Source organism: Oncorhynchus mykiss, chromosome 2, assembly GCF_057628025.1.
Source record: "Oncorhynchus mykiss isolate SJ-2025 chromosome 2, ASM5762802v1, whole genome shotgun sequence".
Classification (NCBI taxonomy): Eukaryota; Metazoa; Chordata; class Actinopteri; order Salmoniformes; family Salmonidae; genus Oncorhynchus; species Oncorhynchus mykiss.
The window spans coordinates 41,672,501-41,698,822 of NC_143023.1; the positions used below are offsets into that span (position 1 = coordinate 41,672,501).

Genomic DNA, 26,322 nt, shown 5'->3' on the forward strand with positions numbered 1-26,322 from the left:
CACAAATACTTCCCTTTTTCTCTCTCCCAATTCGTTTGAATGTAAATCCAAACACCAAATCATGTCTCACTTTCTCCCCCATGTTATTTTTTTTAGTTCCACACCAAAGAGATCATAATCATAGTTGCAAATCTTACTTATGTCACACAGTTCTATCCATTATCATCCAGTGGCTAGGACAGTCAGTGTGTGATGGATTTGCAGTGTGGTTGTGGGGGAATGGGCTTTGCTGAATCTGAGGGATAGAGGCCTTGTGAACTCTAACCTAGTCTTTATGGATAAGTAGTGGTCTAAAATGCAGGAGTAAATGGAATCCAACCAGTCCAAACACTCTCTCTGTCTCTGCATAGCGTGCCTCACAGTATGATGTCTGCTCCTACAGTATGTGTGACATACCCAGCTGCCGCAGATGGAAAAAGCAGTTCTCCTCCACCCCTGGGTCTGTGTGAAATCTTTACCACTATATACTGTACGAACTGACTCTAACCTTCCCTCCCTCTACCCCCTATTTTCTAGGAGCTGCTGAAGGACCCTCTATACATTGGGCTGAGACACAAGAGGATTCGAGGCCAGGCCTATGATGACCTGCTGGAGGAGTTTATGAAGGCAGTTTCGGACAGGTACAGTAGAACTATTTTCACACTACTTAGCCGAGCTAAGCCCGAGATGTACTGGGCTAGTCTGGTTACACATCCACCATAGGCAATGGAACCAAGCTGGAAAGGACTGCATGCAAAAATATCTGAGCCAGCACAGTATGGTTCCAGTTCACCCTATAGTGAAAATGAGGTACTGTATATGACTACTGCCCAAGAATCACACCTCAACACTTCTGCCTTGTACTCTATTTTATCTAAGGTTCAAGACAGTGACTCTGAAAGGGTTTATGCACTAATGCCCTTATCAGCCTAGGAACTGAATATGAAGAGTTTTTTTCCCAAAACGCATTATCCACCAATTTTTCTGATTTGTGGTTTTTCATTAAAAACAAAATTGGACGCTATATATTCATTGTTTAGCTGGAATGGAATGTTCGTATCCTGTATATTTGACTGTGAAATGTGTTTGTCTCCACTAGCTATCTTAAGATGAGTGTACTTACTGTAAATCACTCTGGATAAAAGCATCTGCTAAATGGCTGAAATGTCAAATGCACATGTTTTGCATACATATCTCCTATCAGTGTTTGGAATTATTTTCTAAAAAAATATATATATATTGATGTCACATGTACAGTTGAAGTCGGAAGTTTACATACACCTTAGCCAAGTACATTTAAACTCAGTTCTTCACAATTCCTGGCATTTAATCCTAGTAAAAATTCCCTGATTTAGGTCAGTTAGGATTACCACTTTATTTGAAGAATGTAAAATGTCAGAATAATAGTAGAGAGAATTATTTATTTCAGCTTTTACTTCTTTCATCACATTCCCAGTGGGTCAGAAGTTTACATACACTCAATTAGTATTTGGCAGCATTGCCTTTAAATTGTTTAACTACTTTTCAGGTAGCCTTCCACAAGCTTTCCACAATAAATTGGGTGAATTTTGGACCATTCCTCCTGACAGAGCTGGTGTAACTGAGTCAGGTTTGTAGGCCTCCTTGCTCGCACACGCTTTTTCAGTTCTGCCCACACATTTTCTATAGGATTGAGGTGAGGGCTTTGTGATGGCTACTCCAATATCTTTATTTTGCTGTCCTTAAGCCATGTTACCACAACTTTGGAAGTATGCTTGGGGTCATTGTCCATTTGGAAGACCCATTTGCGACCAAGCTTTAACTTCCTGACTGATGTCTTGAGATGTTGCTTCAATATATCCACATCATTTTCTGTCCTCATGATGCTATCTATTTTGTGAAGTGCACCAGTCCCTCCTGTAGCAAAGCACCCCCACAACATGTTGCCACCTCCATGCTTCACGGTTGGGATTGTGTTCTTTGGCTTGCAAGCCTCTCCCTTTTTCCTCCAAACTTAACAATGGTCATTATGGCCAAACAGTTTTATTTTTGTTTCATCAGACCAGAGGACATTTCTCCAAAAATTACGATCTTTGTCCCCATGTACAGTTGCAAATCGTAGTCTGTCTTTTTTATGGCTGATTTGGAGCAGTGGCTTCTTCCTTGCTGAGCGGCCTTTCAGGTTATGTTGATATAGGACTTGTTTTACTGTGGATATAGGTACTTTTGTACCTGTTTCCTCCAGCATCTTCACAAGGTCCTTTGCTGTTGTTCTGGGATTGATTTGCACTTTTCGCATCAAAGTACGTTCATCTCTAGGAGACAGAGACAGACCTTCCTGAGTGGTATGACAGCTGTGTGGTCCCATGGTGTTTATACTTGCGTACTATTGTTTTATTGTTTGTACATATGAACGTGGTACCTTCAGGCGTTTGGAAATTGCTCCCAAGGATGAACCAGACTTGTGGAGGTCTACCCTTTTTTTCTGAGGTCTTTGCCTATTTCTTTTGATTTTCCCATGTCAAGCAAAGAGGCACTGAGTTTGAAGGTAGGCCTTGAGATACATCCACATGTACACCTCCAATTGACTCAAATGATGTAATTAGCCAATCAGAAGCTTCTAAAGCCATGACATCCTTTTCTGGAATTTTCCAAGCTGTTTAAAGGTACAGTCAACTTTGTGTATGTAAACTTCTGACCCACTGGAATTGTGGTACAGTGAATTATAAGTAAAATAATCTGTCTGTAAACAATTGTTGGAAAAATGACTTGTCATGCACAAAGTAGATGTCTTAACCAACTTGCCAAAACTACAGTTTGTTAACAGGAAATGTGTGGAGTGGTTGAAAAACGGGTTTTAATGACTCCAACCTAAGTGTATGGAAACTTCAGACTTCAACTGTATATGATACGGATAGTCATGAATGAATTGTGAATAATGATGATTGAGAAAGTTGGAGTCATAAATATCATACCTCCAAGACATGCTGACCTCTCACCATTACCAAAAAGGTGAGGTTAGCATTTTTGGTAGGTATGATATTTATGCCTCTAACTTTCTCTCTCATCGTTATTCACAATTCATTCATGATTATCTGTAATCATGGTAACATCCACATTATTGTAGAAGTGTTTAGAAACATATTGTATTCTTATTTCCTATAAAAGTGATTCCAAAATTATACAATACATTATTTACCATGAATGTCTATTGGGCCCTTATTGCAGGCACTTTTCTGATATTGTTTACGATAAGTAGCCTATAATAGAAAAAATGTGAAGTTTGAAATGAAATAAGTTTGCTAAAATGGGTGATTGTTAATGGGACAGTTGATGGTTCAACCATCAAACTAGTAGTAGTAGGATAGTAAAATAAAAACTGGTGCACATTAATGTTAGAAACGTATCTTTCTATTCATCGTTATCGCATCAATTCAGTCAATTTATCGCGATATGGATATTTGTCCATACCGCCCAGCTTTAGTCAGCATACTGTTCTAAGCCTGTGTGTCTATGTCGTCATACATATTATATTACACATCAGACGAAAGAGCACAGACTCATTCTCAAGCTCACCTCGTGCTGATGTTGTTACATGGTGTGGGTCTACTGAGCTTATACAGAATATCTGAGCCTTCAGTTTACACTGGTTGGAATGTGAGGGTGTATGTGCCTCTGGTTTGTGGGTAGAGGCCGTTTCTGAGTGCTGACTTAAGTGGTCAGATATCCGACCACACTACCCCCTTCAATAAATTTCCCTTCACTCTCTTTCTCTCACACACACACACACACACACACTGCAGCCTAGTGATGTAACCAATCTAGCCCTTTCAAACCCCAGTCTCCAGTGCTTTCAGTGCTTGACATGGCAGGAAAGGTTTGGTTAGAGATGGACTCGCTGGACTTATATGCGTAACTGGATATAGGGCTGTTTGGTATTTGATATTTTTCTACATTAGGTTTGTACACTCATATTGGATATTTTGTCACTTTGTGGGGATGGGTAAATGACTGTATAAATAAGGGGATGGATATGGAGAGGCCTATACTTTTCCTTAGGGCTTGGAGTGTGTCCAGTCCAGATCTGTCTCTATAGTGGCTGATGTTTTGGCTTCGGTGACACAGAGCTGTCCCTGACAACCCCTGGTCACATGTGGCCTTGCTTAATGTCAGACCAGTTCAGCTCTGCAGAGACCAGGGTCTGGGGCCCCTCCAACTGGCACGGGAAAGCCATGACTCCTTAATAACCGGGTGGCTTGACAACTCCAGGGAATGGCAGAGCTTTTCCCCCGAAAGAGCCGGATTGGTGGAGAACAAATGATTATTGGGTTGGAAACTGAGTGAATGAATGATTATAGTCTGGGAGAGAAAGAGAGAGAGCTCTTAGTCGGGCCGGGCACTTATTTGGTGCCGCTTCATATTCTGAAGCTAATTTTTTTTTTATGCTCACACTGCCTCATATAATTATATATCTTTGCTCATCAAAGGCCATGCAAGCATTTGTCATTTAAAAATATATATATATATTTCACTTTTGGTTAACCAGGTGGGCCAGTTGAGAACAAGTTATCATTTACAACTGCAACCTGGCCAAGATAAAGCAAAGCAGTGTGACACAAACAACAACACAGAGTTACACATGGGATAAACAAACGTACAGTCAATAACACAATATAAAAAATATATTTACAGTGTGTTCAAATGAGGTAAGATTAGGGAGGTAGGGCAATAAATAGGCCGTAGTGGCGAAGTATTTAGCAATTAAACACTGGAGTGATAGGTGTGCAGAAGATGAATGTGAAAGTGAGATACTGGGGTGCAAAGGAGCAAAAAGATTTTTAAAAATAACAATATGGGGATGAGGTAGTTGGATGGGCTATTTACAGATGGGCTATGTACAGGTGCAATGATCTGTGAGCTGCTCTGACAGCTGATGTTTAAAGTTAGTGAGGGAGATATGAGTCTCCAGCTTCAGTGATTCTTGAATTGGCAGCAGAGAATTGGCAGCAGAGAACTGGAAAGAAAGGCGGACAAAGGAGGAATAGGCTTTGGGGGTGACCAGTGAAATATACCTGCGGGAACGCGTGCTACGGGTGGGTGCTACTATGGTGACCAGTGAGCTGAGATAAGGTATGGCTTTACCTAGCAAAGACTTATAGATGACCTGGAGCCAATGGGTTTGGCGACGAATATGAAGCGAGGGCCAGCCAACGAGAACATACAGGTTGCAGTGGTGGGTAGTATATGGGGCTTTGGTGACAAAACGGATGGCACTGTGATAGACTGCATCCAATTTGTTGAGTAAAGTGTTGGAGGCTATTTTGTAAATGACATCGCCAAAGTCAAGGATCGGTAGGATGGTCAGTTTTACGAGGGAATGTTTGGCAGCATGAATGAAGGAGGCTTTGTTGTGAAATAGGAAGCCGATTCTAGATTTAATTTTTGATTGGAGATGCTTAATGTGAGTCTGGAAGGAGAGTTTACAGTCTAACCAGACACCTAGGTATTTGTAATTGTCCACATATTCTAAGTCAGAACCGTCCAGAGTAGTGATGCTGGACGGGCAGGCAGGTGCGGGCAGCGATCGGTTGAAGAGCATGCGTTTAGTTTTACTTGCATTTAAGAGCAGTTGGAGGCCACGGAAGGAGAGTTGTATGGCATTGAAGCTCATCTGGAGGTTAGTTAACACAGTGTCCAAAGAAGGGCCAGAAGTTTACAGAATGGTGTCGTCTGCATAGAGGTGGATCAGATAATCACCAGCAGCAAGAGCGACCTCATTGATGAATACAGAGAGAAGAGTCGGCCCAATAATTGAACCCTGTGGCACCCCCATAGAGACTGCCAGAGGTCCGGACAACAGCCCCTCTGATTTGACACACTGAACTCTGTCTGAGAAGTAGTTGGTGAACCAGGCGAGGCAGTGATTTGAGAAACCAAGGCTGTTGAGTCTGCCGATAAGATTTAAGGCCAAGTTCTTGTCCAAGGTGGCTCCTGTGAAACAGTACATGTGTCCCCCTCTCCTTTAGTCGCTGGCCAGACTATTGGAAAAGGATACAGATGGAAACACTCCGATCAGTCAACAATGTTTTAAACTAGTGGAACCAAGGCCCACCAAGAGTCTAGACACTGTTCAAGTTTTTAGTCTTTTGGATGAAGAGCCCTCTCAAACTAGCAAGACCATTTTCAAATGCTAAACAGCATAACTTTCCTTTTCAATCCAATTGGTTCTGTGAGAGTTGGCCTCTCATCCGGTTTGCATGAATTGAGGTTCGGTGCAGGGGGCAGCACACAGGGCATTTCAATGCCTGAAACATTTTTGACTTCTGCCCCTCTGTGCCTCTCGACCATTTCCCCCATGTTTTTGTCCCCATGTCAAATAATTTAATGAGCAAAGATTCCCTCTTTTGAACCCAACAACTCTGTCGTCCGTCTTTGTCTGTCCATCGTCATGGTTATGGGGCCAGCTTTGGGTTAGACCTCTTTGGTAGATGGGGTTAGGGGATATCGGACAAACAGACGGATGTAGGGGGAGAAGGAATGCAGACTGTGTTTCCGTCTTTAATGATGGAGTGGGGATTTTGGGAAATAATGTGTGTCGCTGAGAGATGTTTGCTCTCTGGAGGAGAGAAGGAAAGAGGGAGGCGAGACGCTGGGGCTTTATTAAGAAGGCTTAGTTCTCAGCCTCTCTGGCCTTCCAGCCCCCCAGGCCCCTCGGCTCAGCCCCCCAGGGACACAGAAAGAACAGGCAGCCAATGTGGATGCACACACAGGGAGATGGAAACAAATATTGAGGTAACAGGGCCTGACCCTGGCAGGTGTGTGTGTGTGTGGTACAGGGTGTGTATGTACTGTACAGGTACAGTGCCTTGCGAAAGTATTCGGCCCCCTTGAACTTTGCGACCTTTTGCCACATTTCAGGCTTCAAACATAAAGATATAAAACTGTATTTTTTTTGTGAAGAATCAACAACAAGTGGGACACAATCATGAAGTGGAACGACATTTATTGGATATTTCAAACTTTTTTACTAAATTGGGCGTGCAAAATTATTCAGCCCCCTTAAGTTAATACTTTGTAGCGCCACCTTTTGCTGTGATTACAGCTGTAAGTCGCTTGGGGTATGTCTCTATCAGTTTTGCACATCGAGAGACTGAAATTTTTTCCCATTCCTCCTTGCAAAACAGCTCGAGCTCAGTGAGGTTGGATGGAGAGCATTTGTGAACAGCAGTTTTCAGTTCTTTCCACAGATTCTCGATTGGATTCAGGTCTGGACTTTGACTTGGCCATTCTAACACCTGGATATGTTTATTTTTGAACCATTCCATTGTAGATTTTGCTTTATGTTTTGGATCATTGTCTTGTTGGAAGACAAATCTCCGTCCCAGTCTCAGGTCTTTTGCAGACTCCATCAGGTTTTCTTCCAGAATGGTCCTGTATTTGGCTCCATCCATCTTCCCATCAATTTTAACCATCTTCCCTGTCCCTGCTGAAGAAAAGCAGGCCCAAACCATGATGCTGCCACCACCATGTTTGACAGTGGGGATGGTGTGTTCAGCTGTGTTGCTTTTAGGCCAAACATAACGTTTTGCATTGTTGCCAAAAAGTTCAATTTTGGTTTCATCTGACCAGAGCACCTTCTTCCACATGTTTGGTGTGTCTCCCAGGTGGCTTTTGGCAAACTTTAAACAACACTTTTTATGGATATCTTTAAGAAATGGCTTCTTCTTGCCACTCTTCCATAAAGGCCAGATTTGTGCAATATACGACTGATTGTTGTCCTATGGACAGAGTCTCCCACCTCAGCTGTAGATCTCTGCAGTTCATCCAGAGTGATCGTGGGCCTCTTGGCTGCATCTCTGATCAGTCTTCTCCTTGTATGAGCTGAAAGTTTAGAGGGACGGCCAGGTCTTGGTAGATTTGCAGTGGTCTGATACTCCTTCCATTTCAATATTATCGCTTATACAGTGCTCCTTGGGATGTTTCAAGCTTGGGAAATCTTTTTGTATCCAAATCCGGCTTTAAACTTCTTCACAACAGTATCTCGGACCTGACTGGTGTGTTCCTTGTTCTTCATGATGCTCTCTGCGCTTTTAACGGACCTCAGAGACTATCACAGTGTAGGTGCATTTATACGGAGACTTGATTACACACAGGTGGATTGTATTTATCCTCATTAGTCATTTAGGTCAACATTGGATCATTCAGAGATCCTCACTGAACTTCTGGAGAGAGTTTACTGCACTGAAAGTAAAGGGGCTGAATAATTTTGCACGGCCAATTTTTCAGTTTTTGATTTGTTAAAAAAGTTTGAAATATCCAATAAATGTCATTCCACTTCATGATTGTGTCCCACTTGTTGTTGATTCTTCACAAAAAAATACAGTTTTATATCTTCATGTTTGAAGCCTGAAATGTGGCAAAAGGTCTCAAAGTTCAAGGGGGCCGAATACTTTCGCAAGGCACTGTATATGTAAAGTTTAGGACAGTGTGTGTGTGTGTGTGTGAGTTATCCTGCTTGGACAGCTGTGTTTGGACAGAGTGCTCTTATCCATGAAATTCTTTATGGAGGCCAGCGGCTCCTTGGTATGCACACAGAGGAACAAGACCCACTTCATGCCGCCTCTTCTGTCGCCCCCTCAAACCTGGAAGTAGAAGACACTTCCGGAAAGATTCCAGGTACAAGTTTAGGTTTCTCCCAGCCTGGGATGAGAGAGGATTAAGTTGCCTCGAGCTGGGGTCTTTAATTTGTCCTCTTTTATCCCACGCGCCAGTCCAGACGTAACACCGCCGCGTCTGAGCGATCCGCCACATGGGAAATCTCCTGTCATCTCTCATAGCCATCTTGGATTTTTTTCAGACCAGAATCAAACATTTTAGTGTGTCAAATGGCTTTACACTCACTGTAGAGAAAGTTTGGCAGTTAGTGAGAAACCTCAGCGCCCCATCAAAAGGTGATAGTCTTAACTTGCCAACACGGGAAACCACTTATTTCCTCCAGTAAGAATGTGTATTATCCACGTGAGCCGTAAATCCCAGAAGAATGAAAGTGTCAAAAAGAGGTCTGTGTTGTGCTGGCGACGTCCCCCCAGATGGCTTTAGCAGTGCTAGGAAAGTATCACATTGATTGAGGCCTCAACTGTTAACTCCACCCCTAGTCCAGCCGCCAAAAGAGTAGCCGATATCAGTGAAAAGTGTGTGTGTGTAATAAACATCATGAAGCAACACTTGCTGTCGACAAAAAATTATATTACTCAACACAATTGCCTGTAGCACACATCATACCCCTATCTATGTTTATCTCAAAACAGCATTAGTTTTGGTCTGACACACAAACAGCGTGCACACACAAACCTTTGACTGCAAGAAATGCATTTTGATTTATAAGAGGAATTAAGAAATAAGTATAGAAAAGATTAAACAAAATAAATGTGAGAACATAATCATAGAGGTCTCTGTATAAACAACCATATACAATATATACAGTACCAGTCAACAGTTTGGACACACCTACTCATTCAAGGGTTTGTTTTTTATTTTTACTATTTTCTACATTGTAGAATAATAGTGAAGACATCAAAACTATGAAATAACACATGGAATCATGTAGTAACCAAAAAAAGTGTTAAAAAAATCTAAATATATTTTATATTTGAGATTATTTAAAGTAGCCACCCTTTACCTTGATGACAGCTTTGCACACTCTTGGCATTCTCTCAACCAGCTTCACCTGGAATGCTTTTCCAGCATTCTTGAAGGAGTTCCCACATAGTAGTGGTTTCTTTGCAGCAATTCGACCATGAACGCCTGATTCCTCTGAACAGTTGATGTTGAGATATGCCTGTTACTTGAACTCTGAAGCATTTCTTTGGGCTGCCATTTTTGAGGCTGGTAACTCTAATGAATGTATTCTCTGCAGCAGAGGTAACTCTGGGTCTTCCTTTCCTGTGGTGGTCCTCATGAGAGCCAGTTTAATCATAGCTCTTGATATTTTTTGTGAATGCACTTGAAGAAGCTTTCAAAGTAATTCAAATTTTCCGCATTGACTGACCTTCATGTCTTAAAGTAATGATGGACTGTCGTTTCTCTTTGCTTATTTGAGCTGTTCTTGCCATAATATGGACTTGGTCTTTTACCAAATAGGGATATCTTCTGTATACCACCCCTACCTTGTCACAACACAACTGATTGGCTCAAATGCATTAAGAAGGAAAGAAATTCCACAAATAAACATTTAACAAGGCACACCTGTTAATTGAAATGCATTCCAGGTGACTACCTCATGAAGCTGGTTGAGAGAATGCCAAGAGTGTGCAAAGCTGTCATCAAAGCGTTGCTACCTTGAAGAATCTAAAAGATATTTAGATTAACACTTTTTTGGTTACTACATGATTCCATATGTGTTATTTCATAGTGTTGATGTACTCACTATTATTCTACAATGTAGGAAATAGTAAAAATAAGGAGAACCTTGAATGAGTAGGTGTTTCCAGACTTTTTGACTAGTACTGTGTGTACAGTGAATTTGGAAAGTATTTCGATTCCTTCACTTTTTCCACATTTTGTTACATTACAGCCTTATTATTAAATAGAAACATTTCCTAATTTATCTACACACAATACCCCATAATGAGAAAGCGAAAACATGTTTTTAGAAATGTTTGCAAATGTATTACAAATAAAAACCGATACCTTATTTACATAAGTATTCAGACCCTTTACTATGAGATTCTATATTGAGCTCTGGTGCATCCTGTTTCCATCCTTGAGATGTTTCTACAACTTTATTGGAGTCCACCTGTGGTAAATTCATTTGATTGGACATGATTTAGAAAGGCACACACATGTGTATATAAGGTCCCACAGGTGACCATGCATGTCAGAGCAAAATCCAAGCCATGATGTCGAAGGAATTGTCCATAGAGCTCAAAGACAGGATTGTGTCGAGGCACAAATCTGGGGAAGGGTACCAAAATATTTCTGCAGCATTGAAGATCCCCAAAAACACAGTGACCTCCATCATTCTTAAATGGAATAAGTTTGGAACCACCAAAACTCTTTCTAGAGCTGGCCGCCCAGCCAAACTAAGCAATCAGGGGAGAAGGGCCTTGGTCAGGGAGGTGACCAATAACCCTGGTCACTCTGACAGAGCTCCAGAGTTCCTCTGTGGAGATGGGAGAACCTTCCAGAAGGACAACCATCTCTGTAACACTCCACCAATCAGGTCTTTATGGTAGAGTGGCCAGACGGAAGCCAGTCCTCAGTAAGAGACACATGACAGCCCGTTTGGAGTTTGCCAAAGGCACCTAATGGACTCTTAGACCATGAGAAGCAAAATTCTTTGGGTTGATGAAACCAAGATTGAAATATTTGTCCTGAATGCCTAGTGTCACATCTGTAGGAAACCTGGCACCATCCCTACGGTGAAGCATGGTGGTGGCAGCATCATGCTGTGGAGATGTTTTTTAGCGGCAGGGACTGGGAGTCAGGATCGAGGGAAAGATGAATGGAGCAAAGTATAGCAAAATCCTTGCTGAAAACCTGCTCCAGAGTGCTCACCTCAGACTGAAGGTTCACTTTCCAACAGGACAATAACCCTAAGTACACATGTATATATTTGTATTTTAAGAATAATTGTTGTAATAATAAGGCTCTGCTGTACCGTTGTTTCTCAAGCGCAGATTTGTTAGCGGCATACTTGCACAATAACTACAATAAAAACTGCTTGTTTCTAGTCCAAACAGTTTGATCTTACCCATATTACCAATGCATTTTACATTAATAAACCATGTCGCGGACCATTATAAAACTATTCACAGGCCGCTAACGATTTGTTTTACACCTTGTTCTGTCCCGTTTGATACCTATATAGCTAGTTAGCTAGCAACCGGGTAACTTTACCAGTATATCCAAACATTTGGGTGCACAGAAAGAAAGGAACGGGGATAGCTTCTTCAGGAGATGATCATAACAATGAATGAATGACAGGTATTTGTATCAACATTTTAGCTATTTATAATAAACAAATATATTCACTTGGTTACATATTAGTTTCTAGGGCACATGTGCTTCAGAAATAGCTAGAATTCCTATAGGCTATATCTCAATCGATTTTAAAACAAAGTTTTTTTTATGGTGCTCCTAGATTTTATGTTGTGCTCCTAATTTTTTTAAGTTGTGAGCACCAGTGCTACCAATGATATTTTTTTTTGTTGAGTTAGCGCCCTGGATGAGACACCATTCTTCCATGAGAAATTCCTTAATTTAGTGTTTTGTTAATGGTGGTGGAAAACGCTGTCTCAGGCGGCGCTATAGAATCTCCAATAAGTGTTCAATTGGGTTGAGATCTGGTGACTGAGAGACACACACACACACTTTAAACCCCTATGCTCCTCTGAGACCCTTCTTTCAAAGTCAATGAGATCTCTTCTTCTAGACATGGTAGCCAAAATCATGTACAACTGGACATTTTAATACATTATCCTAAATATGATGGGATGTTAAGTGCTTAATTAACTCAGGGGCCACACTTGTGTGGAAGCACCTGTTTTCAATATACATTGTATCCCTCATTTACTCAAGTGTTTCCTTTATTTTTGCAGTTACCTGTAGGTCTATGGCAGAGGTGTCCAGTCATGTGTTACCTTGTTCTTACCTCTGTGGTGTGATGTCCTATAGACCTACTGGGCTGGAGAGGCCTTGGCCACTGTCTGTTTCCATACAGAGAAGAAGGAGAAATCTGAGCGGATGATAATGAGACATCGACATCAGAATTGTTACTTAACACTTAGAGCTTAACACTACACAATTGCAAGTATCCAAACAAAAACAAAAAGTGCAGGTAAATCAAATCATATCAAATTTTATTTGTCACATACACATGGTTAGCAGATGTTAATGCGAGTGTAGCGAAATGCTTGTGCTTCTAGTTCTGACAATGCAGTAATAACCAACGAGTAATCTAGCTAACAATTCCAAAACTACTACCTTATACACACAAGTGTAAAGGGATAAAGAATATGTACATAAAGATATATGAATGAGTGATGGTACAGAGCGGCATAGGCAAGATGCAGTAGATGGTATCGAGTACAGTATACACACATATGAGATGAGTATGTAAACAAAGTGGCATAGTTTAAAGTGGCTAGTGATACATGTATTACATAAAGATGCAGTAGATGATATAGAGTACAGTATATACGTATACATATGAGATGAATAATGTAGGGTATGTAAACATTATATTAAGTAGCATTGTTTAAAGTGGCTAGTGATATATTTTACATCATTTCCCATCAATTCCCATTATTAAAGTGGCTGGAGTTGAGTCAGTGTGTTGGCAGCAGCCACTCAATGTTAGTGGTGGCTGTTTAACAGTCTGATGGCCTTGAGATAGAAGCTGTTTTTCAGTCTCTCGGTCCCAGCTTTGATGCACCTGTACTGACCTCGCCTTCTGGATGATAGCGGGGTGAACAGGCAGTGGCTCGGGTGGTTGTTGCCCTTGATGATCTTTATGGCCTTCCTGTGACATCGGGTGGTGTAGGTGTTCTGGAGGGCAGGTAGTTTGCCCCCGGTGATGCGTTGTGCAGACCTCACTACCGTCTGGAGAGCCTTACGGTTGTGGGCGGAGCAGTTGCCGTACCAGGCGGTGATACAGCCCGACAGGATGCTCTCAATTGTGCATCTGTAGAAGTTTGTGAGTGCTTTTGGTGACAAGCCAAATTTCTTCAGCCTCCTGAGGTTGAAGAGGCGCTGCTGCGCCTTCTTCACGATGCTGTCTGTGTGGGTGGACCAATTCAGTTTGTCTGTGATGTGTACGCCGAGGAACTTAACTTACTAACCTCTCCCCTACTGTTCCATTGATGTGGATAGGGGGGTGTTCCCTCTGCTGTTTCCTGAAGTCCACAATCATCTCCTTAGTTTTGTTGACGTTGAGTGTGAGGTTATTTTCCTGACACCACACTCCGAGGGCCCTCACCTCCTCCCTGTAGGCCGTCTCGTCGTTGTTGGTAATCAAGCCTACCACTATTGTGTCGTCCGCAAACTTGATGATTGAGTTGGAGGCGTGCGTGGCCACGCAGTCGTGGGTGAACAGGGAGTACAGGACAGGGCTCAGAACGCACCCTTGTGGGGCCCCAGTATTGAGGATCAGCGGGGTGGAGATGTTGTTACCTACCCTCACCACCTGGGGGCGGCCCGTCAGGAAGTCCAGTACCCAGTTGCACAGGGCGGGGTCGAGACCCAGGGTCTCGAGCTTGATGACGAGTTTGGAGGGTACTATGGTGTTAAATGCTGAGCTGTAGTCGATGAACTGCATTCTCACATAGGTATTCCTCTTGTGCAGATGGGTTAGGGCAGTGTGCATTGTGGTTGAGATTGCATCGTCTGTGGACCTATTTGGACAGTAAGCAAATTGGAGTGGGTCTAGGGTGTCAGGTAGGGTGGAGGTGATATGGTCCTTGACTAGTCTCTCAAAGCACTTCATTATGACGGAAGTGAGTAATACAGGGCGGTAGTTGTTTAGCTCAGTTACCTTAGCTTTCTTGGGAACAGGAACAATGGTGGCCCTCTTGAAGCATGTGGGAACAGCAGACTGGGATAAGGATTGATTGAATATGTCCGTAAACACACCAGCCAGCTGGTCTGCGCATGCTCTGAGGGCGCGGCTGGGGATGCCGTCTGGGCCTGCAGCCTTGCGAGGGTTGACACGTTTAAATGTTTTACTCACCTCTGCTGTAGTGAAGGAGAGTCTGCATGTTTTGGTTGCGGGCCGTGTCAGTGGCACTGTATTGTCCTCAAAGCGGGCGAAAAAGTTATTTAGTCTGCCTGAGAGCAAGGCATCCTGGTCCGTGACTGGGCTGGTTTTCTTTTTGTAATCCGTGATTGACTGTAGACCCTGCCACATACCTCTTGTGTCTGAGCCGTTGAATTGCGATTCTACTTTGTCTCTATACTGACGCTTAGCTTGTTTGATTGCCTTGCGGAGGGAATAGTTACACTGTTTGTATTCGGTCATGTTTCCAGTCACCTTGCCCTGATTAAAAGCACTGGTTCGCGCTTTCAGTTTCACGCGAATGCTGCCATCAATCCATGGTTTCTGGTTTGGGAATGTTTTAATCGTTGCTATGGGAACGACATCTTCAACGCACGTTCTAATGAACTCGCTCACCGAATCAGCGTATTTGTCAATGTTGTTGTTTGACGCAATACGAAACATATCCCAGTCCACGTGATGGAAGCAGTCTTGGAGCGTGGAATCAGATTGGTCGGACCAGCGTTGAACAGACCTCAGCGTGGGAGCTTCTTGTTTTAGCTTCTGTCTGTAGGCAGGGAGCAACAAAATGGAGTCGTGGTCAGCTTTTCCGAAAGGAGGGCGGGGCAGGGCCTTATATGCATCGCGGAAGTTAGAATAGCAATGATCCAAGGTTTTACCAGCCCTGGTTGCGCAATCGATATGCTGATACAATTTAGGGAGTCTTGTTTTCAGATTAGCCTTGTTAAAATCCCCAGCTACAATGAATGCAGCCTCAGGATGTGTGGATTCCAGTTTGCAGAGAGTCAAATAAAGTTTGTTCAGAGCCATCGATGTGTCTGCTTGGGGGGGAATATATACGGCTGTGATTATAATCGAAGAGAATTCCTTTGGTAGATAATGCGGTCGACATTTGATTGTGAGGAATTCTAAATCAGGTGAACAGAAGGACTTGAGTTCCTGTATGTTGTTGTGACCACACCACGTCTCGTTAACCATAAAGCATACGCCCCTGCCCCTCTTCTTACCAGAAAGATGTTTGTTTCTGTCGGCGCGATGCGTGGAGAAACCAGCTAGCTGCACCGACTCCGATAGCATCTCTCGAGTGAGCCATGTTTCCGTGAAGCAAGGAACGTTACAGTCCCTGATGTCCCTCTGGAATGCTACCCTTGCTCGGATTTCATCAACCTTGTTGTCAAGAGACTGGACATTGGCGAGTAGTATGCTAGGGAGTGGCGCGCGGTGTGCCCGTTTCCGGAGCCTGACCAGAAGACCGCTTCGTTTGCCTCTTTTACGACGTCGTTGTTTTGGGTCGCAGGCTGGGATCCATTCCGTTGTCCTGGGTGGAAGGCAGAACACAGGATCCGCTCTGGGAAAGTCATATTCTTGGTCGTACTGATGGTGAGTTGACGCTGCTCTTATATTCAGTAGTTCTTCTCGACTGTATGTAATGAAACCTAAGATGACCTGGGGTACCAATGTAAGAAAAACACGTAAAAAAACAAAAAACTGCATAGGAACGCGAAGCGAGGCGGCCATCTCTGTCGGCGCCGGAAGTAGCGATCCGCCGGAAGTAGGTACTGCAAATCTCAATGAGCAAAGCCAGTAGTACAACCATCACGGAGGGAATTTGGCGCTGATGGAGATGGATGCCGTTTTACGATCCATAACCAATTGTGCTATTGTGTATGTTTTTTCGCATTATCTGTAACTTATTTTGTACATAATATTTCTGCCACTGTGTCTAATGACCGAAAAATAGCTTTTTGATATCAGGGCAGCAATTACTCACCCCGTACTGGAGGAATTCTTCTTCTTCAACGAGTCGGACGGTAAGGATTTACCCTAGACACCCGACAAGGCCCTCATCCCCATCATTTCCAAGAGGAAAATATGGTGGTATCGTGGATGACAGTTCGGGTGCCTTGTAAGGATCCGTTGCTGAGTGGGTAATCTTCCTTTACCATCGGTTCTATTAGCCAACTTACAATCAATTGATAGTAAAAATAGATTAAGACCGCACTTAATGAGCTGTATACAGCCATAACCAAACAGGAATACACTCATCCAGAGGCGGCGCTCCTAGTGGTCGGGGACTTTAATGCAGGGAAACTTAAATCAGTTTTACCTCATTTCTATCAGCATGTTAAATGTCAACCAGAGGGGGAAAAACTCAGTAAGCCTCAGCCCCCTATGTGAACCACGTGTCGTTGATTCCAAAAGAGCAATGACGAGTGCAGCCTCTGTCAGTTCAGATAGCATCAGCAAATATACACTGTGTACATAATATTAAGAACTGCTCTTTCCATGGCATAGACTGACCAGGTGAAAGCTATGATCCCTTATTGATGTCACTTGTTAAAGCCACTTCAAATCAGTGTAGATGAAGTGGGGGAGACAGGTTAAAGAAGGATTTTTAAACCTTGAGACAATTGAGATACGGTGTGTGTGTGTGTGCCATTCACAGGGTGAATAAGCAAGACAAAAGATGTGTCCAAGAACACTAAGGTAACCTGCTTAAATGACTACCGACCCGTAGCACTCACGTCTGTAGCCATGAAGTGCTTTGAAAGGCTGGTCATGGCTCACATCAACACCCCTATCCCAGAAACCTTAGACCCACTCCAATGTTTATACTGCCCCAACAGATCCACAGATGATGCAATTGCTATTGCACTCCAGACTGCCCTTTCCCACCTGGACAAAAGGAACACCTATTTGAGAATGTTATTCCTTGACTACATTTCAGTGTTCAACACCATAGTGCCCTCAAAGCTCATCACTAAGCTAAGGACCCTGGGACTAAACACCTCCCTCTGCAACTGGATCCTGGACTTCCTGATGGGCCGCCCGCAGCTGGTAAGGGTAGGGAACAACACATCCACCACGCTGATCCTCAACACGGGGGACCCTCAGGGGTGTGTGCTCAGTCCCCTCCTGTACTCCCTGTTCACTCATGATTGCATGGCCAGGCACGACTCCAACACCATCATCAAGTTTGCAGATGACACAACAGTGGTAGGCCTGATCACCGACAACGATGAGACGGCCTATAGGGAGGAGGTCAGAGACCTGGTCGTGTGGTGCCAGGACAACAACCTCTCACTAACGTGACCAAAACAAAGGAGATGACTACAGGAAAAGGAGGACCGAGCACGCCCCTAAGGCCCTTGACCTTAAGGCACTTCAGAGGGTAGAGAGTACAGCCAAGTACATCACTGGGGCCAAGCTTCCTGCCATCCAGGACCTCTATATCAGGTGGTGTCAGAGGAAGGCTAATCAAATGGCAACCCAGACCCCTCTTTTACGCTGCTGCTACTCTGTGTTTATAATCTATGCATAGTCACTTTTACTCTACCTACATGTACATATTACCTCGACTAACCGGTGCCACCGCACATTGACTCTGTACCGGTATACCCTGTATATAGCCTCGCTTGTTATTTTACTGCTGCTGTTTAATGACTTGTTACTTTTATTTTTTTACTTAACACTTATTTTTATTCTTAAAGCATTGTTGGTTAAGGGCTTGTAAGTAAGCATTTCACTGTAAGGTCTACGACACCTGTTGTATTCGGCGCATGTGACAAATAAAATGTGACTTGGTCATCGAGAGCCTTTTTTTAAAACTTTTACTCATTACTGGATGGTCTTGATTGTTTCTCTTCTCAAACCACTCCTCTGGGAACCCCAGACATTTAACAATATTATTGTAGCCCTGAATGAGCACACCTCATTGACTAATTGATGATCCATTGACAAGTTGAATCAGGTTTGCTATCTGTGGGATAGTTCAAATCCATGGGTCCCCATGGAGAGGTTTGAGAACCACTGCTTTATGGTCATTTCTTTCCAAGGCTGTCTTTCCATCGCTCTCTTCTTGGTCCCACTGTTTGTCCATTCTTCATTACACTCTTCTTTCTCCCAAAAACTCTGTCTCCTTTCTTTTCCTCGTCCCACTCTTTCTGTCGTCTCGTGGATTTTGTCTCCCCTGGTGCAACGGTCATCTGTCTAGAAATCCACGTTCTTTTCCTCATCACCCTCTTTCTCTTTCTTCATCTTATTTGTTTAAAAACTCTCACTATCATCAATATCAGTCCATTCACCATTCTCATGGTCGATCTCCCAATCACACAGGAGGGCGTCTTTTTTTTATTTTTTTTACTTAATCCTTTTGGTTTATTTCCACACTCATGCAATCCGGAATATCTTCACTATCACTATAGTCTGCGTCGTCACTCGCTTTCCATGTCTTCCTCGGCTATATTTTTCTCCTCTTTCTCTTTCCTTCCGTTTTACATGTTTAATTTCTCTGTCATTTATCACCTCTTCCACACTTGTTCTCTCCTCCTCTATAACTTCTCTTTCACTCCCTTTGTACTCCTCTGCTCTCTCTCTCTCTCTTTTCATCCATTCTCTTTCTCTCCTGATAAACCAGTCTTGTTGTTTTCTGTGTCTCTTCTTGCTCTCTTTTCAGGCCGCTTCCCAGTGCATTGTACCATTATCCTCTCCAGGTACATGTCTTCCTCCCTCTTCAACTTTAAGTTTTGCTCCTCCTGCTCTAGCATGCCCATCTCCTCGCTGAAACACCAGTCGTCCTCCTCCATAGCAAATGTCCTCTTTTTCCATTCTCGAATGTTCTCTAAGGGAGAGGCGGAGAGGTTTTGATTGTAAGCAAACTTCTGTGTTGCTACCAAAGGAGTGCAAATTCTATAACAATGTGACAAAACACACATAGGCATACAGCATAGGCCTAAACACAAGACAAAGGAAAAATCACAAAATTCTAACAGTTGCATTTGATTCTAACCCATATAATGAATAGGAAGATGGAAAAAAAGAGTAGTAGACGTAATCAAATATCCAGCTACATGAAGCATATTAATGGAAACATCCAAAGATATCTCTCACCTAGCCTCTTTAATGTCCTTTCACTAACGCTTCACTTAAAGCTGAGATATGTCACTTTTTGAGTGACCCGACCAAATTCACATAGTAATGTTAGATCATTCTCATTGAAAACAAGTCTAAGAAGAGGTAGTAAATCTATTCTTGTGTGTTATGTCTATGCGTCCCATTCTTAAGTTTTGTTTTTGCTCTTTTACTTTAGATTTTGTACACCATCTTCAAAGAGATGAAAATACAATATTTTGGTTTATGGAAAATATATTTCACAGCAGTTTAGATGGTACAATGATTTTCTACACTAAACCTGTTTGTTTTGTCACATAAACTGAAACAATTTGAATTTTAGCAACTAGGAAATGGCGGAGTGATTTCTGCATAGAGCATCTTAAACGAACCCCAACCTTCTAGAATATCACCTATTGTAGGTTTTTTTATCGCTTTGGTACTATTTTCACAAGTATGTGGTCCTATTTTCACAAGTATGTGGTACATTTTCACAACTCTTAGTACACAACTCCAAACTGGTCACACTTGTAATGCAGCCAGTTTTTCATTCAAAACCTGCCATTCTGCATTGGTTTGGACTGTAAACATCTCTCACCACACAACCATTAATTCAAAATATAAGTTTATTATGAAATGTAATGAGAACATTGGTTTAATCACCAAAACACAACATAATGATATCTTTTCAATGTAGTTGTTTTAACTAACATTTAATCCAATGGCAAACAATGTCAAAGTTTCAAATCGCCCTTAGAAGTGCTGAAAGTCATTTGCTACAGTACTGTAAATTACAGTAGATTATACCTTTTTCACATTCGGCAATACATTTACATTACCCAACAAAATTGACTGAATCTATAATTTTCATAATATCCAATGTGTGATCAAAGAAGACAACCTCTGCAATCATTCATGCAACAACAACAAAACAAATCTGATATATATTTGCAACGTGCCGCCCTGGGTAACCTAGTGGTTAGAGCGTTGGACTAGTAGCCGGAAGGTTGCAAGTTCAAACCCCCAAGCTGACAAGGTACAAATCTGTCATTCTGCCCCTGAACAGGCAGTTGACACACTGTTCCTAGGCCGTCATTGAAAATATGAGTTTGTTTAGTTAAATAAAGGTCAAATACATTTTTTTTAAAGTGTACTGTCTGTAATAAAGTGTAATGGAACAAATGATATGAATGAAAATATAACATAACATTTAGCAGGCATTCATTTGCATCAAGCCTGTCTTGAGCATTTGGCCATAAATTCTCATCCACATCAGTGAATATCCTCATTGTTCATGGACCGTGGGGAAAAACCTTTTGGCATGGCGAATCCAAGCTTGACATTGGTCTGCATTGATGTTGTTTCATGCCTCATCCATGGCCAGAAGGTGGTTGGCACAATCATGGGGATGGCGATCGTACACCTTCCACCTCCATGTTGAAAATACTTCCTCAATAGGTTTGAGGAAAAGAGAGTATGGGGGCAGGCATAGGGTCACGAATCTGGGATGAGCCCAAAACCATGTCAGAACCACCTCTGCATGGTGGAACCTGACATTGTCTTTCACAATGCCATAGGTGACCCCTTCACCTTGACCGGCAAGCTCAATTTCATTGAGAAACACAATGAAGTGTGCAGCGTTGTTGGATCCAAGAAATGACCTATATCCTACAACACTATCTTCAGAGATGGGCTGCGCACATGGAGATGTTTCCCCCACGTTGTCCAAGCACTTGGACGGTCGCCCGTTGGCTGATGAGGGCCAAGTTGAAGACCGCTTCATCAACAGAGATATACTTGTGATGGTCCACAGCAGCATCAAGTACCATCCCCCTCTAAAAATATATTTTTGTTAGTTATTTTTAAAGTTCCAATATCATATTGTGAAGTAGCATGTGCATGAGTGTATTTGTTTATCTGCATTATGTTACTGGGTGTGTTTCTTCAACTTTTGTGTTTTTTTTGTGTAAGGCCTGATGTGGTACAGTTTAACCAATGCGTAAGCAACCCAGGTTATCCTGGTCCTAGATCTGTTTGTGCTTTGAAGCCAACTCTTATGGTTGTTGTACGACCATATGAGTTGGCTATTCATCACCTACAGATCTGGGACCAGGCTAGATGAACTGTCTTGTGAACACTTCCATAAGCAGGTGCAAGGAGGAAGAATTTTTCCACTATGTCCCTCTCATCCACAGTGATGGAGTGTTTTCCAGTGTTCTCTGCAGCAACTCTGTCTCCTAGGAGTCTGAGTGGACAGTCTAGTTGACAGAGGAGCTAGGTTTTGGCCTTTCTAGGGAGTTTTTCCTAGCCACCATGCTTCTACACGTGCATTGCTTGCTGTTTGGGGTTTTAGGCTGGGTTTCTGTACATCACTTTTAGATATCAGCTGATGTAAGAAGGGCTATATAAATACATTTGATTTGATTTTGATTTGAGGAGCTGAGGAGTGGAGCTGGAGGGAATGGTAGAGAGAACGTATTCCCCCTGCCAAATCACAGTCAGAGTACATGGATTTGGATACATGGATACTGTATTTTATACCATCTATTGCATCTTGCCGATGCCGCTCTGTCATTGCTCATCCATATATACATATATGTACACTACCGGTCAAAAGTTTTAGAACACCTACTCATTCAAGGGTTTTTCTTAATTTGTACTATTTTCTACATTGTAGAATAATAGTGAAGACATCAAAACTATGAAATAACACATATGGAATAATGTAGTAAATCAAAAAAGTGTTAAAAAAATCAAAATACATTTTATATTTGTGATTCTTCGAGTAGAAAATAGTACAAATAAAGAAAAACCCTTGAATGAGTAAGTGTTCTAAAGGTTTTGACTGGTAGTGTATACTGTATATTCTTATTCCATTCCTTTACTTAGATTTGTGTGTATTAGGTAGTTGTTGTGGAGTTGTTAGATATTGCTGCGCTGTCGGAACTAGAAGCACAAGCATTTCGATACACTCCCAATAACTGCTAACCATGTGTATGTGACCAATACAATTTGATTTGTATTGTTCCTTTTTTCCATAATCTTTTTCCATAATCTTCCCCAATATCTCATGGCTATCATCGCGTTATGGGCTGATTTTAGCACTGGGCAGAGGAGCTCCTCTCAACACCTTTAGGTCTTCTCGTCTCTCTCTGTTTCTCTCTTTTGCTCTCTCTCTGTTCCCTCTTCACTGAGAGACCTGTGTTCTTTCCACTTCAACCTCACTTAGGAATTTCTACAGGGCATGTTACTCATCTCTGGGTGTGGTGCATTAGTAGTTTCTAGAGGCTTCTCACCTAAAGCAGATCCAGCCTCTTTGTCTTGGGTGTGTTACGGTAGGCTGGGAGGTGCATTGTGGGAGTGAGGGGCCCATTCAGACGTCAGGCGTCAGAGAAAGACAACAGGCTTTAGGAAAGAATGGAAATAGTTAGTACAATGGGGGTCAATACATACCAGGGGTTTTCGTTCTGATCGGAGGTACACCCATCTAGCCTCTCCCTCTCTCTGTTGGTATGGCCTGATGACCAGGGGTTTGACCCTAGCCAAGACTGATTTCAGTCTCTCCCTCCATCGCAAATATTCTAATTTTGGTTTTGATTGATTGCTTGTGGACATTCAGTCCTCCTCATTAGAACTCCTATACAGAGCTGTGTAGATCACGTACTATCTATCAGTAGGATAAATCAGTCTGTGCTTCAACTTGAAGCTATCCACTACCTACTATATGATTTTGTCACACGCAACACGAGAGCTACATGACTGTCGTCTGTCTCCGAGCTACAGAGCCACAACACTCTGCCTCCAAAACCACCTCTTTGAATAGCTGCGAGGGCGCCTGTTTTTCTGGATGAACTGGGGTGACCTCGTAGCGATGCACAATAAAGCACGGTAGGGGGCGGTAGTGGTGCTGTAGCGGTGACAGCATCCTCGCCTCTCTGGCTGTGCGCCTCTCCTGCAGCCCTGAGACAATGAAAAGTTTATGGTGCCTTTTTTGGCTGCTTTTCGCATCCTCCCCGTAGCCATAGCTGCACTGCTTTGGTACGTTGCTTTCCTCTGTGCCTGATAGAAAACACATTTTCTCTCCGCGGTCCTGCTGTGTTCGTTTTGAGCACTCGTTCAGTCACTCCCTGCGTCAATCGTCACTTACAGAATGCGCTGCATCACAGATGGCTGAGTCTGATGAAATACAGGGTCAGACAGACACGGGGACGGAACCCACCTCTGATCTGGAGCTCAAGTTTTATTATCACTGAAGCCCAGCTCTCATCCTCTTATCCTTCCTCTCCAATTCTCATCCCCCTCTCACTTCTTCCTCCTCCTGCCCTGGAGGCTTAAGCATTTTAGCAGCAGACGGCCAACTGGGAAACGGCTTTCGTGATTTGTACAATAAGCTGCAGAAATGCCGGGGTGAATCTTTTCCATATGCTGGGTATGAGGGGCTCACTAGAAAGATGGAGAGAGGGAGCGAAAGAGAGAGGTAGAGAGAGAAATAATGGAGTTGGGACAGAAAGAGAGAGAGGGGAGAGAAAAGCAAGTTATATTGTAGCTAGAAAGATCCATAAAGAACAAGGGGGTGAAACTCACATCATCTCTCCCTCTCCTTGCCCTCATGATTGACAGGTCCATACTCTGGGCTGCCGTTGCTCTCTGTTTGCTCGACCTGTCCCCATTTTCCTCCCGCGCCATGCAGCCGAAATGCGAGCCCTGGAGTTTTCATTAGAAGTGCATGTCCCACCCTATCCCTTCCTCTACCCCTATCGTATCTTTGTGACACTGGGCTTGGCGAATAGATAGAGCTTCTGTTACTCTGTTGTCACAGATTTACAGCACTGTGGAAGAGCGCATGGGAACCAGGAGTCACTTTCTGCTAAGGCTATTTTAGCAGCTCATAATACATTTCTTATTTTCTGTGTATCGTGTTTTTGTAGGGTTTTGTATTAATGGATGATGAGGTCATATATGTTGGTGAACAGGGTGTCAGGTGGACTGGGGATTAGTTTGTAAAGTAGTTCAGGGATTTACTAGGTGGTCCTGCTATTCTTGCCATTACACAGGGTTTTATAGTGTTTCCGTTCCTTTGTGGTAGCTAGCAGATCTCCCTTCTTGACAGCCATTGAACCTGTCTAGTAACCTGGAGGACAGCTGTTTGAGGATTGGTCACTAAGCAGAGGCAAATAGCCTGTCATGCACCATGTTTCTTACAGTATTTTTGTGGCCTAAGTCACTGACAAAGTGGATCGCTGGATGGTATAGCCTGCACATGGAAACATGCTTATTTACACTCATAATGAATTGTGTGCATTGTGTGCATAAACCCACCAAGCTTGTACAGCATCCCACTCCACATGTTTCAAATGTAACTCGAGCTCCTCAACAGTGAATGAGTGCCCTCTCCAGGACAGAACTGTGAAGGTTCTTATTCCTATGGTGTAGAAGAGGGACTTGGTACAGGCAGAGGCAATACACTATTTGCTACACAGAAGTGTGTGTGTGTGTGTAACATTCCTCTACTGTCGATGCACAACATTATCACAGTCCTGGACGTGATTACTCTGATTTTCGACTCTCCTTTGTTTGAACTCTCTTGGCCCTGTGGCGAATGACTAGAAAAAGAGTAGGAATGTGAATGTGGTCTTATCTGACTTGGCTGTCTTATCCACAGGTATGGAATGGATTGTCTCATCCAGTTTGAGGATTTTGCCAATACCAATGCCTTCCGTCTGCTGAGCAAGTACCGCGACCAGTACTGCACGTTCAACGATGACATCCAAGGTACACGTATACTTCGATTGCAAAATGCCAATATCAATTGCACAGAGACTCGATAACGTGCTCTCACAAGAACCCACCCACATGCACCACACACACGCACACACACCACGCCACATGCACTCAAACTCCCTCTCGATCAATCATCCTCCTTCCCTTTATCTCTCCCTCTCTATTTCCACTTTATCTTCTTCCCTCCCTCCCTCACACACACCCAACCACCCATTCATCGAATCACTCAGTTTAAATCAGAGAGCTTGTTCATAGAGCACTAATTCAAATGTCAAACACACACACCGAGCCCCTGATCCCTCTCTCTCCAGTGGGTTGGGTTTGATAGAGTCCTGTGGAAAACAACAGTAATGTAACAGTAAGTCCAGAGACTCCAGACTAGGGCTGTGTCCCAAATGGCACCGCTATTCCTTCTATAGTGGACTACTTTTGACCAGAGCCTTATGGGCCCTGTGTGCACTATGTAGGGAATAGGGTGCCATTTGGGACACAGCCACACTTTTTGTATCCTTAATGAGACCACAGTATCAGTCACACCATGTCTGAGGAGCCATTAGTTTGTCTGTCAAATAAAACTACTTTCCCCAGAAATTAGCCCTGGTAGCCGTTGTGATTTCTGCAGGCTAATCTAAACCATATTTTCTCTCTAATTCTCTGTCTCGGTAAATCTGCTTGCTATTACTGCAGGCAACATAAAGGGCAAATTGACACTCTCTCTCACTGCAGTAGTAACTCACTTGAGGAAAGCTCATACTTGCAGGTTTAAATCATATATGTCACTCTGTCCCCCCAACCCCCCTCAGGTACCGCTGCAGTGGCGGTGGCCGGCCTACTCGCTGCCCTTCGTGTCACCAAGAGCAAGATGTCAGACCATACCATTGTATTCCAGGGTGCAGGGGAGGTGGGTGCAGAGCTCTTGT

General features: G+C 43.1%; 1 protein-coding gene across 1 annotated transcript in view; it reads left to right on the plus strand.

Moving 5' to 3' along the window:
- LOC110489963 (NADP-dependent malic enzyme) overlaps positions 1 to 26,322 on the plus strand; it is a 125,839-nt gene that overhangs the window by 93,312 nt on the left and 6,205 nt on the right. Inside the window, exons 6-8 of the mRNA XM_090199865.1 lie at positions 517 to 620; positions 25,284 to 25,393; positions 26,206 to 26,303. Of these exons, the coding sequence (XP_090055991.1) occupies positions 517 to 620; positions 25,284 to 25,393; positions 26,206 to 26,303 (312 nt within the window). The remainder of the gene's footprint in view (positions 1 to 516; positions 621 to 25,283; positions 25,394 to 26,205; positions 26,304 to 26,322) is intronic.